Consider the following 13,117-nt stretch of genomic DNA (forward strand, 5'->3'; position numbering starts at 1 on the left):
GCTGGAGTACAGTACTGGTGGGTACAGGTCTGTCACTGTATAACACTGGGGTACAGTAATGGTGGATGCAGGTCTGTCACTGAATAGCACTGGGATACAGTATTGGTAGGTACAGATCTGTCACTGTATAACACGGGTACAGTATTGGTGGGTATAGGTCTGTCACTGTATAACACTGGGATACAGTACTGGTGGGTACAGGCCTGTCACAGTATAACACTGGGGTACAGTACTGGTGGGTACAGGTCTGTCACTGTATAACACTGGGGTACAGTAATGGTGGATGCAGGTCTGTCACTGAATAGCACTGGGATACAGTATTGGTAGGTACAGATCTGTCACTGTATAACACGGGTACAGTATTGGTGGGTATAGGTCTGTCACTGTATAACACTGGGATACAGTACTGGTGGGTACAGGTCTGTCACTGAATAACACTGGGGTACAGTACTGGTGGGTACAGGTCTGTCACTGTATAACACTGGGATACAGTACTGGTGGGTACAGGTCTGTCACTATATAACACTGGGGTACAGTACTGGTGGGTACAGGTCTGTCACTGTATAACACTGGGGTACAGTACTGGTGGGTACAGGTCTGTCACTGAATAACACTGGGGTACAGTACTGGTGGGTACAGGTCTGTCACTATATAACACTGGGGTACAGTACTGGTGGGTACAGGTCTGTCTCTGTATAACACTGGGGTACAGTACTGGTGGGTACAGGTCTGTCTCTGTATAACACTGGGGTACAGTACTGGTGGGTACAGGTCTGTCACTATATAACACTGGGGTACAGTACTGGTGGGTACAGGTCTGTCACTATATAACACTGGGGTACAGTACTGGTGGGTACAGGTCTGTCTCTGTATAACACTGGGGTACAGTACTGGTGGGTACAGGTCTGTCTCTGTATAACACTGGGGTACAGTACTGGTGGGTACAGGTCTGCTACATAAGCAGTGAGGGTAATTTAAGGTGGTAAGAGAATCACAGAAGAATCACGCCACATGTTAATGTGAACAGTGTACATTGGGCACCAAACAGGTGTCAACAGGAAAGTTATCTCAAAGAGGCTCTTTTATCACTTACGTCTTTGCCTGTTCCTTTGTTTCGTATGTCACATTAACCACCGCCGTCTCACTATCTGTGTTAACTGAGGGATGGAAAAGTATCAGTCAGCACCCAAACTGCCCCATTAAACACACGATGCCACCTTACCCAGTACCCTTCAGCAATTAAACCCCTTCAGAAAGGCCCCCGCATACGTTGGCCCATGGGAAATACTCATTTTGTTTAAATTAGGGGCTCCAGTTTCTGATCACTGTCCTGTGGTTCTTGAGGGGAAGCAGGGACATTTGAAATGGTCTATCAATGGCTGAAGTTCAAATTTTACCCTGGCCTCTCTCAACAGTTTACAATGCAGAGGATGGACGATGGAAGATCTGTGGGTTCTCAGTCAAGTCGCTTGATCAGTGAATTAGCCAGCATACTGTGGAACTAATTTAACTATACATTGCCAAATCTTAAACCAAATTAATAATGCCATCTGGCCCTGGTGACGTTGACACCAACTCTTAGTATTTATCAAGAATAAAAGACCATCTCACCACAGCAGACAGGAGTTTACACATCGACTGACAGTCAAAGTTGGACTGTTGCTTCATATTATCCACTGCTCGTACAGCCTCAACATTTCAAACGTTCCCAATCCCAAGCGAGACTTCATCCTCATCAACTCTCCATCAAAAGGAGCAATCATGTAATATTCACCTCGACTCCAAAGGCACCCACGTCCATACCAGAACCAACTTTGGTGTTTATTACATCTCAAGCCCCCTTGCGGCACTCCATCAAAATTAACAACTTCCAATTCCACTATCTTGTTTCTTCATTCCCTCAGATCTCGAGCAGCTCAGAACAAGATATAAACGATAATGGACAGGACGTGACCCTCTGCTCTTGCTGTGTATCGTGTATCACCACCTACATACTCTTCACCTCTACCCAAACGCCAGGTGATTTCCTAGGAAAGGTTAAAAGACACCAGGCAGGAAAGCCCAGGCCAATTTGAGAGTAAAAATGCTGGGAACTTGCTCCCTGGAGCCTGCCCGGAAACAAGTCCGGCGTGGTGACAGAGTGGTTAGCACTGCTGCCACACAGCGCCAGGGACCTAGGTTCAATTCCGGCCTTGGGTGACTGTGTGAAGTTTGCACGTTCTTACCGTGTCCGAGTGGGTTTCCTCCAAGTGCTCCAGTTTCCTCCCACACTCCAAAGATGTGCAGGTTAGGTGGATTGGCCATGATAAATTACCCCTTAGTGTCCCAAGATGTGTAGGTTTGATGGATTAGCCATTGAAATGCATGGGATTACGGGAATAGGCTGGAGGAGAGAGCCTGGGTAAGATACTGTGTCAGAGAGTCGGTGAAAACTCGATGGGCCGAATGTAGGAATTCTTTGATTCCAGATACAATAAAAGTAAACCTCCACACTTCATACAGCTAGCTCCAGGTTCCTGCTTTCTCTGTGGAAACACTTTTACATTGAGTCTGATTTCAACCCTACCCTGGAGATCTTCTGTTCTCCTATATTCCACACAATTGGCAATTCCCCAGCTGATAGCCTGTGTGCGCCCCTCTCTGCACTCTTACTACACTCACACCAAGGTTTCTTGGTTCTTCAAACTACGAAATTAAATTATCCGGGGACAAAAAACAGAAGTTTTTTTTCCCAAGAAGTCTACAGGAAGAATAAAGGGTTAAGTTCAGGACAGGAATCGAGCCACCGAGGATGGTCAGAATAAAATCACAAGCAGTGATGGCAAAGGTGGTAAATCTTTGGAATTCTCTGCCTCAGAGGGTTGTGAAGGCTCCATCATTAAACCTGTTCATGGTGGAGATCGACAGGTTTCTACGTATTAAAAACATCAAGGGATATGGGGATAGTGCAGAAGACCAGACCATGATCTCAATGAATGGTAGTCTGGGCTCGAAGGGCTGAATGGTCTAATCCTGCTCCTATTTTGTATGTTAAATAGTGACTATACTTCAGAGTTTACCAGGGAGGGGGTATCAGGTGAACAAGGCTTTGTACGACAAGGTTAGAAATTACATAATACGCATAGAAAATAAACCATGTGGATGGGTTGCATCCTTACATTTTAAAATAATCTAGAAACAGAATAGCAGAGGTCCAAATTACACATATTTATTAATTTGTTAGATAAAGGAGTACTGCCCACACGCCCCTTAAAATTCACTATCGTATCTGCTTCCAGTGTGGCAGAATTTCCCTACTTGTCAGTTCCAATCCCCTCAAAATGAATACCAGTCTTTGGTTGGGCCTAATAACCAGTGTCCCTCTTTTCAGTGATTTGTGTATTTATATCCCAGATCCCTATTTCCCTCCACCCCATTTAGACTCTTGTATTCCAATTACTGTATATAAAATGCTCTTTTACTGGCAGCCATACATTGGGATAGTGCAAGGTGGCAGAGTGGTTAGCACTGCTGCTTCACAGCACCAGGGACCCGGGTTCGATTCTCAGCCGGGTTCGATTCTCTGCACTGTCATAGAACATAGAACATAGAACATTACAGCGCAGAACAGGCCCTTCGGCCCATGATGTTGCACCGACCAGTTAAAAAAAAACTGTGACCCTCCAACCTAAACCAATTTCTTTTCGTCCATGAACCTATCTACGGATCTCTTAAACGCCCCCAAACTAGGCGCATTTACTACTGATGCTGGCAGGGCATTCCAATCCCTCACCACCCTCTGGGTAAAGAACCTACCCCTGACATCGGTTCTATAACTACCCCCCCTCAATTTAAAGCCATGCCCCCTCGTGCTGGATTTCTCCATCAGAGGAAAAAGGCTATCACTATCCACCCTATCTAAACCTCTAATCATCTTATATGTTTCAATAAGATCCCCTCTTAGCCGCCGCCTTTCCAGCGAAAACAATCCCAAATCCCTCAGCCTCTCCTCATAGGATCTCCCCTCCATACCAGGCAACATCCTGGTAAACCTCCTCTGCACCCTCTCCAAAGCCTCCACATCCTTCCTGTAATGTGGGGACCAGAACTGCACACAGTACTCCAAGTGCGGCCGCACCAGAGTTGTGTACAGTTGCAACATAACGCTACGCCTCCTAAATTCAATCCCCCTACCAATAAACGCCAAGACACCATATGCCTTCTTAACAACCTTATCTACTTGATTCCCAACTTTCAGGGATCTATGCACACATACACCTAGATCCCTCTGCTCCTCCACACTATTCAAAGTCCTCCCGTTAGCCCTATACTCAACACATCTGTTATTCCTACCAAAGTGAATTACCTCACACTTCTCCGCATTAAACTCCATCCGCCACCTCTCGGCCCAACTTTGCAACCTGTCTAAGTCTTCCTGCAAACTACGACACCCTTCCTCACTGTCTACCACACCACCGACTTTGGTGTCATCAGCAAATTTGCTAATCCACCCAACTATACCCTCATCCAGATCATTAATAAATATTACAAACAGCAGTGGCCCCAAAACAGATCCCTGAGGTACACCACTTGTAACCGCACTGTCTCCCCATGTCTGCGTGGGTTTCCTCCGGGTGCTCCGGTTTCTTCCCACAGTTCGAAAGACGTGCTGGTTAGGGTGCATTGGCCGTGCTAAATTCTCCCTCAGTGGACCCGAACAGGCGCCGGAGTGTGGTGACTAGGGGATTCTCACAGTAACTTCCTTGCAATATTAATGTAAACCTACTTGTGATTAATAAATAAATTTTACTTTTCAGTACCGAGGAGGAGTGCAAATAATTAAAAGTAGATGTTAATAAACTTACTGAATGGGCACATCATTAACCAAAATGTAATACTTGGGCAAAAAAACAGTTGAGTCGGGCAGCATGGTCGGTGCAGGCTTGGAGGGCCGAAGGGCCTGTTCCTGTGCTGTAATTTTCTTTGTTCTTTAACTTGTATCAAACCTTGGTTAGACACAGTACCGTGTATAGTTCTGGTTGCCATATTGTAAGGAATGAATGACACTGGAGAGGGTTTTTGAAGCAACTTATAAAAGGTGGTAACAGAACTCAGAGATCACACGTATCGGGGAAGGACAAACAAGTTGTCTCCATTCTGTGAAAGCTGAGAAGGTAACCAAAGCTGAAATGTTATGATAGAGTGGATTATGGAGTGAAACTAGAGGCCAACAATATATAAAGAAGCTTCTTTATAGAGAGTGGTACCGGTACATATAAGAGAAAGTGAGATAAAAGTCTGAGGGAGAACTGAATGAGAAAGGATAGGGGGCCTGAGTGGAGCATAAACAGCAGCATGGAGTGTTCCTGCACCACAGTCTGTGCAAGTTCATTTCTCACCATCGTGTTGTTTAAGACATTAACGTAAACCCCTTACTGCGCACACGCCCTACAATCAACAGGATTTTTAAACCAAGCTTGTTCCCCATAATTTACTACGTGTCCCATATGGACATAACGGTGGATACTTAAAGAAGTAGACGAGGGAATTGTAAAAATGGTAGTCATAATCTTTCCACATTCCCTAGATTTGAGAATTGCACCGTTAGATTGGAAAGTTGTTAATGTCACTCCGCTATTTGGTAAGAATGGCAGAGAGAAAACCAGGTAACCACAGGCCTGTCAAGTGGTTTAAGGTCAGTTACGCAGCAGCTACTGGAATCTATCATTAGGGTAGAGTGACTGAGCATTTGGACAAAAACGAGTTGATCAGACAGAGCCATGAAGGTTTTGTCTCACGGGTACGTCATGGTTGACTAATTGGACAGAATTCCCCCCCCCCCCCCCGCCACATTTGGACTATTACAGTCAGTTCTGGGTACCACATTTGAGGAAGGATATATCAGCTTGGAGGGGGATGGGGAGGGAAGAGCAGCAAAGGTCCACCAGAGTGATACCAAGGCCTACAGAGTTAAAGTATGAGAACACGTTGCATAAACTTAAGTTTGCATTCACTTGACTAGATTAAATTGAGCAGTGACCTGATCGAGATGTTCAAGGCATTGAAAGAATTCAGTAAGAAAACTACAGAGGAACTAATTCCCCCGATAGGGGCACCATGTTGAAATCAGAGTTAGGCTGCTCAGGATCACTTTCAGAGAACTTCATTTTTCACAAAACATTCACGAAAATCTCGAGATTTCTGCAAAACATTACGGCTGCCGGAATAATTAGAGTTTATCTGGCTGAGAAAAAATTGTTGTAATTACTGAACAGAAACTGAAGGCGACAAAACCAATATGGGTAGATGGAAGATAAATATCTAACTGAAAGGTAGAGCAGACCAGAGGGGCTGAATGGACTCCTCCAGTTTGTAAAGATTCTATCTTCCAATGTTGCATTACAACGAAAAACCACAAAGAAAATAATACTGTTAATGTTCATATTATCTCCATACCTTGTTCCACATTCTCCACTGTGCCATGTTGAGCCAAGAGTCCATCCAGAACCTGAAAACAATAAAGAGACAAGCGTCACGCCACGCTGCCCAGATAGGCAGATGGGAGCGTTGCGCCACACCGCCCAGACAGACAGGAGCATCACGCCGCACCGTCCAGACAGACAGGAGCATCACGCCGCACCGTCCAGACAGACAGGAGCATCACACCGTGCCACCCAAACAGAAGGGATCATCACGTTGCAAGCCCCGCATCATACTGAACAGGTAAAACAGAGACGTACGCAGAGTAACCAGACAGATTGGGGGGCATTTGGGCTCTGCAGTCCAATCTTTCAGTAAACCTGATGAAAACTAGTGTCCTTGGTGCGCGATCACCCAAGGGAAAGGGCAGTGCACAGAATGCCATCTGGGTGAAGGGGTTTGCTGAGGCAATTAACAAGACTGGTCACGCACAGAGCTACTGAAGCATGTTGCATTATGCCCACAATGATGATCTGACGCTAATTCCAAGCGCCCCCAACCTTTCACAAGATTATAAATGGCTTGATGGCCCACCCAACCCCCAAAATCATTACAACTTAAAGGAAACATGAGTTACATAACAGGTTAGCCAGTGATTAGGGAGAAGGTGAAGGGACAGATGTTGTACCTCCTGTGCTTGCACAAAATGGTGTTGCATTGAAGAAAGGGCGTTGGGGTGACTGAGGAGTGAATGAGGATGTTGCAAAGGGAACAGCCCCTTTGGAATACTGAAAGGGGAGGATAGGGAAGAAGTTGAGGCACCAGCTGTCCATCTTCTAGGTTTGGGCTCCCCTGGGGAGGCAGTGTCCTGTTCTTTGTGAGCTTGTGCTGTTCTGCTCTTGGTATCCTTCCTGCGAAAGTGTCTGTGGAAAAACTACACCTGGTGTCTACTGGATAATCCTGATGCTCCTCTCTCTCTGGGGCTTCCTTTCTTCATCCAGGTAGGTGAGATGTTGATATAGGCTCTGATTTGTTATAGTTAATCATGGAGGGTTTCCCTTGTCTTGCAGGGAGGAAGAGGAGGGCCATATCTCTCCCCGGGATACCCCATAGATGGACATCTTGATGATTCTTCTTCTCCTCGTTAGTGGGGTTTCTTGGTGGAAAATGGTTTAGGTTTTCCAGTATTGGCAGCCTGATTGGTGCCTCTGATATGGTTGGAGAGGAGGGAAGTTTGTAATGTTGTGAGCCAAGATGAGGTGTACAAATCCTTGGCATACTGATTCCTGTACATGAAAGTTTCCACTGACACACCACATCCTGAGGCAGTATCCTGAGGTCCCCCTTTTCTGGGTTACCCTTTCATTGCTTGGAGGTCCTGGGATATTGTGTTCGGCTCCAGTTGGTTGTATATTATCCCACAAGGGATGACACATCACAGAATTTATCATAGAATCCCTAGTTCAGAAGGAAGCCATTCGGCCCATCAAGTCTGGACCGACCACAATCCCAGCCAGACTCTATTCTCATAACCCTCATTTACCCTGCTAATCCCCCTGACAGTAGGGTCAGTTTAGCATGGCCAATCAACCTAACCCGCACATCTTTGGAATGTGGGAGGAAACCGGAGCATCCGGAGGAAACCCACGCAGACATGAGGAGAACGTGCAGAGTCCACACAGACTGTAACCCGAGGCCAGAATTGAACCTGGGACTCTGGCGCTGTGAGGCAGCAGTTCCAACCACTGTGCCACCCATATATTGTGCAGTTCCATATCTGTTATCCAGTGGAGGAGGGTGTGCACCATGGGGCCACATGATTGTATCCAGTTATCTTGAGATCCCCAACTCTTCTTTGTATCCTTTCTTTATCCGTACAGGAGGAGACGCCGACTACAATGATTGCATTGACTGATAACTGGAATCATTTGTATGACTATTCGCTGGTCTTTTCTGTATGTTTATGTGAAATAATGATTACTCTGTACTCTTCTAGATTTAGGAGTTATGTTACGTTTTGTGGCAAATGGAAAATGGAAAACTTACAATAAAAACATCTTTAAAGAAAAAGCCAGTAAATGGTTAGTTACCAACTCCTCCAGGCTACTTACCTCCCACTGCAGGTGAGGTGGGATGTTGCGGATTTGAATTTTCCGACTCCTGCAAAGAAAGAACACAAACCCCATCAGTGCCCTGGTGCATTCAGCTGAACAGAAACTGACAGCCAAGTTCCGCACACATGAGGACGGCCTAAACCGGGATGTTGGATTTATGTCACATTATCAGTAACCCCCACAGCTTGCCTCCTGATCTTGCAGAATCTCACTAGCTGTTCTGTCTGGAGACAATACACATCTCTTTAACCTGTGTTTAATGTTCCCTCTACCCACATTATCTGTACCTTTAAGACCTGGCTGGCTGTAGAGATTTGCATTCTAATTAGTATTCTGTAACTTGATGTTGTGTCTCTGTGCACTGTTTGGAGAACAGATTTTTACTCCATCTGACGAAGGAGCAGTGCTCCGAAAGCTTATGGTATTTGCTACCAAATAAACCTGTTGGACTTTAACCTGGTGTTGTGAGACTTCTTACTGTGCATTCAGTGTGTCAGAGAGTGAGTTCAAAAGGGAAAGGGGAAGCGGGAATAATCTAACAAAACAATAGACTGGCACCAATTGTGTACACACTGAGTGCCAATGGCAGAGTGGCATTCTCTTTTGGGATATGTAGATAGTACTGGAAACGCAGTATTTATTGCCCTTCCTGAGATGCCCTGATGTCACTCAGTACGGTGTCACACGTAGCACACAGCGGAACGGGTGGCAGCTTCGTCTCCTGGAATGTAGTGAATTGGCTGGATTTTGACAAGAGCTCAGCAATGTTACAACAATTTATATTCACACAGCACCTGTGGAACATCCCGATGGTGCTTCACTGGAGCATCACAAAGTAAAACAGAACACCAAGCCATCCAAGGTGATGTTAGGTCAGATGGTCAAAAGTGTGAACATAGAACAGTACAGCATAGAACAGTACAGCACAGAACAGGCCCTTCGGCCCACGATGTTGTGCCGAGCTTGATCTGAAACCAAGATCAAGCTATCCCACTCCCTATCATCCTGTGCTCCATGTGCCTATCCAATAACCGCTTAAATGTTCCTAAAGTGTCTGACTCCACTATCACTGCAGGCAGTCCATTCCACACCCCAACCACTCTCTGCGTAAAGAACCTGCCTCTGATATCCTTCCTATATCTCCCACCATGAACCCTATAGTTATGCCCCCTTGTAATAGCTCCATCCACCCGAGGAAATAGTCTTTGAACGTTCACTCTATCCATCCCCTTCATCATTTTATAAACCTCTATTAAGTCTCCCCTCAACCTCCTCCGCTCCAGAGAGAACAGCCCTAGCTCCCTCAACCTTTCCTCATACGACCTACCCTCCAAACCAGGCAGCATCCTGGTAAATCTCCTCTGCACTCTTTCCAGCGCTTCCACATCCTTCTTATAGTGAGGTGACCAGAACTGCACACAATATTCCAAATGTGGTCTCACCAAGGTCCTGTACAGTTGCAGCATAACCCCACGACTCGTAAACTCCAACCCCCTGTTAATAAAAGCTAACACACTATAGGCCTTCTTCACAACTCTATCCACTTGAATGGCAACCTTCAGAGATCTGTGGATATGGACCCCAAGATCTCTGTTCCTCCACAGTCTTCAGAACCCTACCTTTGACCCTGCAATCCACATTTAAATTTGTCCTACCAAAATGAATCACCTCACATTTATCAGGGTTAAACTCCATTTGCCATTTTTCAGCCCAGCTTTGCATCTATGTCTCTTTGCAGTCTACAAGAGCCCTCCACCTCATCCACTACTCCACCAATCTTGGTGTCATCAGCAAATTTACTGATCCACCCTTCAGCCCCCTCCTCTAAGTCATTAATAAAAATCACAAAGAGCAGAGGACCAAGCACTGCTCCCTGCGGCACTCCGCTAGCAACCTGCCTCCAGTCCAAAAATTTTCCATCCACCATCACCCTCTGTCTTCGATCAGATAGCCAGTTACCTATCCAATCAGCCAACTTTCCCTCTATCCCACACCTCCTTACTTTCATCATAAGCCGACCATGGGGGACCTTATCAAACGCCTTACTAAAATCCATGTATATGACATCAACTGCCCTACCTTCATCAACACACTTAGTTACCTCCTCAAAAAATTCAATCAAATTTGTGAGGCATGACTTGCCCTTCACGAATCCGTGCTGACTATCCCGGATTAATCCGCATCTTTCTAAATGGTCGTAAATCCCATCCCTAAGGACCTTTTCCATCAACTTACCAACCACCGAAGTAAGACTAACCGGCCTATAATTACTAGGGTAATTTCTATTCCCTTTCTTAAACAGAGGAACAACATTCGCCATTCTCCAGTCCTCTGGCACTATCCCCGTGGACAGTGTGGTCAGAGGTAGGTCTTAAAGAGCATCTTGAAGAGGAAATAGAGCTAGAAGGAATCCCAGAGCTTCAGGCTTTGATAGAATCCCAACAGTGCAGAAGGAGGCCTTGCGACCCATCGAGTCTGCACCGACCACAATCCCATCCAGGCCCTTGCCCCGTAACCCCACACATTTACATGAAACAGTCCCCCTGACACTAGTGTCAATTTAGCATGGCCAACCAACCTAACCTGCACATCTTTCAACTGTGGGAGGAAATCGGAGCACCCGGAGGAAACCCATGCAGACACAAAGAGAATGTGCAAACTTCGCACAGACGGTGGCCCGAGGCCGGAATTGAACCCGGGTCCCTAGTGCTGTGAGGCAGCAGTGCTAACCACGGCGTCGCCCTAATAGCTGAATACATATCCGGCGCAATTAAAATGGAGGATCTCAAGAGGCCAGATTAGAGGGCATGTAGGGATATTGGAGGGTTGCAAGATATTACAGTGATGAGGAGGGGTGAGGGCATTGAGGGATTTGAAAACAAGGCTTAGAATCCTAGAATCAAGGCACTGCTTCACTGGGAGCGAGTGTAGATCAGTGAGCAAAGAGGTGAGGGAAGAAAGGAATTTGATGTGGATAAGGAGGTTCTGAATGACCTCTAGATTATTGAGGGTGGAATGTGGGACACCAGCCAGGGGTGTGTTGGAATAGTCAAGTTGAGGTAACAAAGGCACGAAGGGGGGTTTCAGCAGCAGGTGAGCTGAGACAGGGGTGAAGTCAAGGGATGGTAACGAGGTGGAAATAGGCGGCTTTAGTGATGGGACACATCACGTGGTTCGAAACTCATCTCAGGGCCAAATATGACAACAAAGTTACAAACAATCTGGTTCAATCTCTGGCTGCTGCTGGGGTAAGGGATGGTGCAGTAGTTAAGAAATGGAGTTTGGAGTCGGGACCAAAGGCAATGGTTTCAATTATCCTGACACTTAATTGAGGGAGATAAGAGAGAAAGGAGAAAAGGCATCTTCAGCGTTAGAGCAGGGGGAACTTTAATGTAAATCTGGCACAATGGGCGAATAGAAGGAAGGGAAGTAGCCGATTGGATCAGAATCTTAGTGATAGAAAGATCCATGAGGCCCTCACACTTAGGGATACGCATTCTCCTGGTGCCAGCTCACAGATTACCCAATATATTGACTCAGTTTCTTGTTTGATCAATGGCGGAATATAAACTTTGTACCAAATTACCAGGCAGCTGCACCCATGACCCTGGTTGCTTGGCGACCACATTCATATCACAGGACAAATGCAGTAATACTTTGATGCAGTTTGCAATAGATTGATCCCAGTCCAAGAATCTTCAACAGAATTTTTATTCAGTGTCACCTGTTGATCTCCCTGGCAGTCGATTGCTTCATTCTATTCTATACACTGCTGCATTCCCAAGTTTCAACACAATCAGTTAGACAATATTGTACCATTGGAAATATTTACATACCGCAAGGCAAGCCCTAATGTGATATTCACAACCTGCCCCTCAATACATTCTGCCAAGTCTGATCTTTTTAACAGCCAATGGGAAGTAAAAGAAAGTGACAGAGCAAAACAAACAAATAGAGGACATGAAATAGAGGGCAGCAAGGGGGGGGGGACGAGCGGGAGAGGGGCGGGGGGACGAGAGGGGAGGGGGAGGGACGAGCGGGGGAGGGGCGGGGGGGACGAGCGGGAGAGGGGCGGGGGGGACGAGCGGGAGAGGGGCGGGGGGGACGAGCGGGAGAGGGGCGGGGGGGACGAGCGGGAGAGGGGCGGGGGGGACGAGCGGGAGAGGGGCGGGGGGGACGAGCGGGAGAGGGGCGGGGGGGACGAGCGGGAGAGGGGCGGGGGGGACGAGCGGGAGAGGGGCGGGGGGGACGAGCGGGAGAGGGGCGGGGGGGACGAGCGGGAGAGGGGCGGGGGGGACGAGCGGGAGAGGGGCGGGGGGGACGAGCGGGAGAGGGGCGGGGGGGACGAGCGGGAGAGGGGCGGGGGGGACGAGCGGGAGAGGGGCGGGGGGGACGAGCGGGAGAGGGGCGGGGGGGACGAGCGGGAGAGGGGCGGGGGGGACGAGCGGGAGAGGGGCGGGGGGGACGAGCGGGAGAGGGGCGGGGGGGACGAGCGGGAGAGGGGCGGGGGGGACGAGCGGGAGAGGGGCGGGGGGACGAGCGGGAGAGGGGCGGGGGGGACGAGCGGGAGAGGGGCGGGGGGGACGAGCGGGAGAGGGGCGGGG

At 47.6% G+C, this 13,117-nt stretch overlaps 1 protein-coding gene across 2 annotated transcripts in view; it reads right to left on the reverse strand.

The window, feature by feature from the left end:
* The window catches only part of LOC144487449 (insulin-like growth factor 2 mRNA-binding protein 2), a 66,855-nt gene extending 57,396 nt beyond the window's left edge, over positions 1 to 9,459 (reverse strand). The window contains exons 1-3 of one of the 2 annotated variants that reach the window (XM_078205526.1): positions 8,511 to 9,459; positions 6,436 to 6,487; positions 1,094 to 1,157 (exon numbers count right to left, since the gene is read on the reverse strand). In XM_078205526.1, coding sequence (XP_078061652.1) covers positions 1,094 to 1,157; positions 6,436 to 6,487; positions 8,511 to 8,585 — 191 coding nt within the window. In that variant the 5' untranslated portion in view covers positions 8,586 to 9,459. The remainder of the gene's footprint in view (positions 1 to 1,093; positions 1,158 to 6,435; positions 6,488 to 8,510) is intronic. The other variant, XM_078205527.1, reaches the window with a different exon arrangement.
* Positions 9,460 to 13,117: the final 3,658 nt, after the last annotated feature.

Source organism: Mustelus asterias, unplaced genomic scaffold (assembly GCF_964213995.1).
Source record: "Mustelus asterias unplaced genomic scaffold, sMusAst1.hap1.1 HAP1_SCAFFOLD_798, whole genome shotgun sequence".
Lineage (NCBI taxonomy): Eukaryota > Metazoa > Chordata > Chondrichthyes > Carcharhiniformes > Triakidae > Mustelus > Mustelus asterias.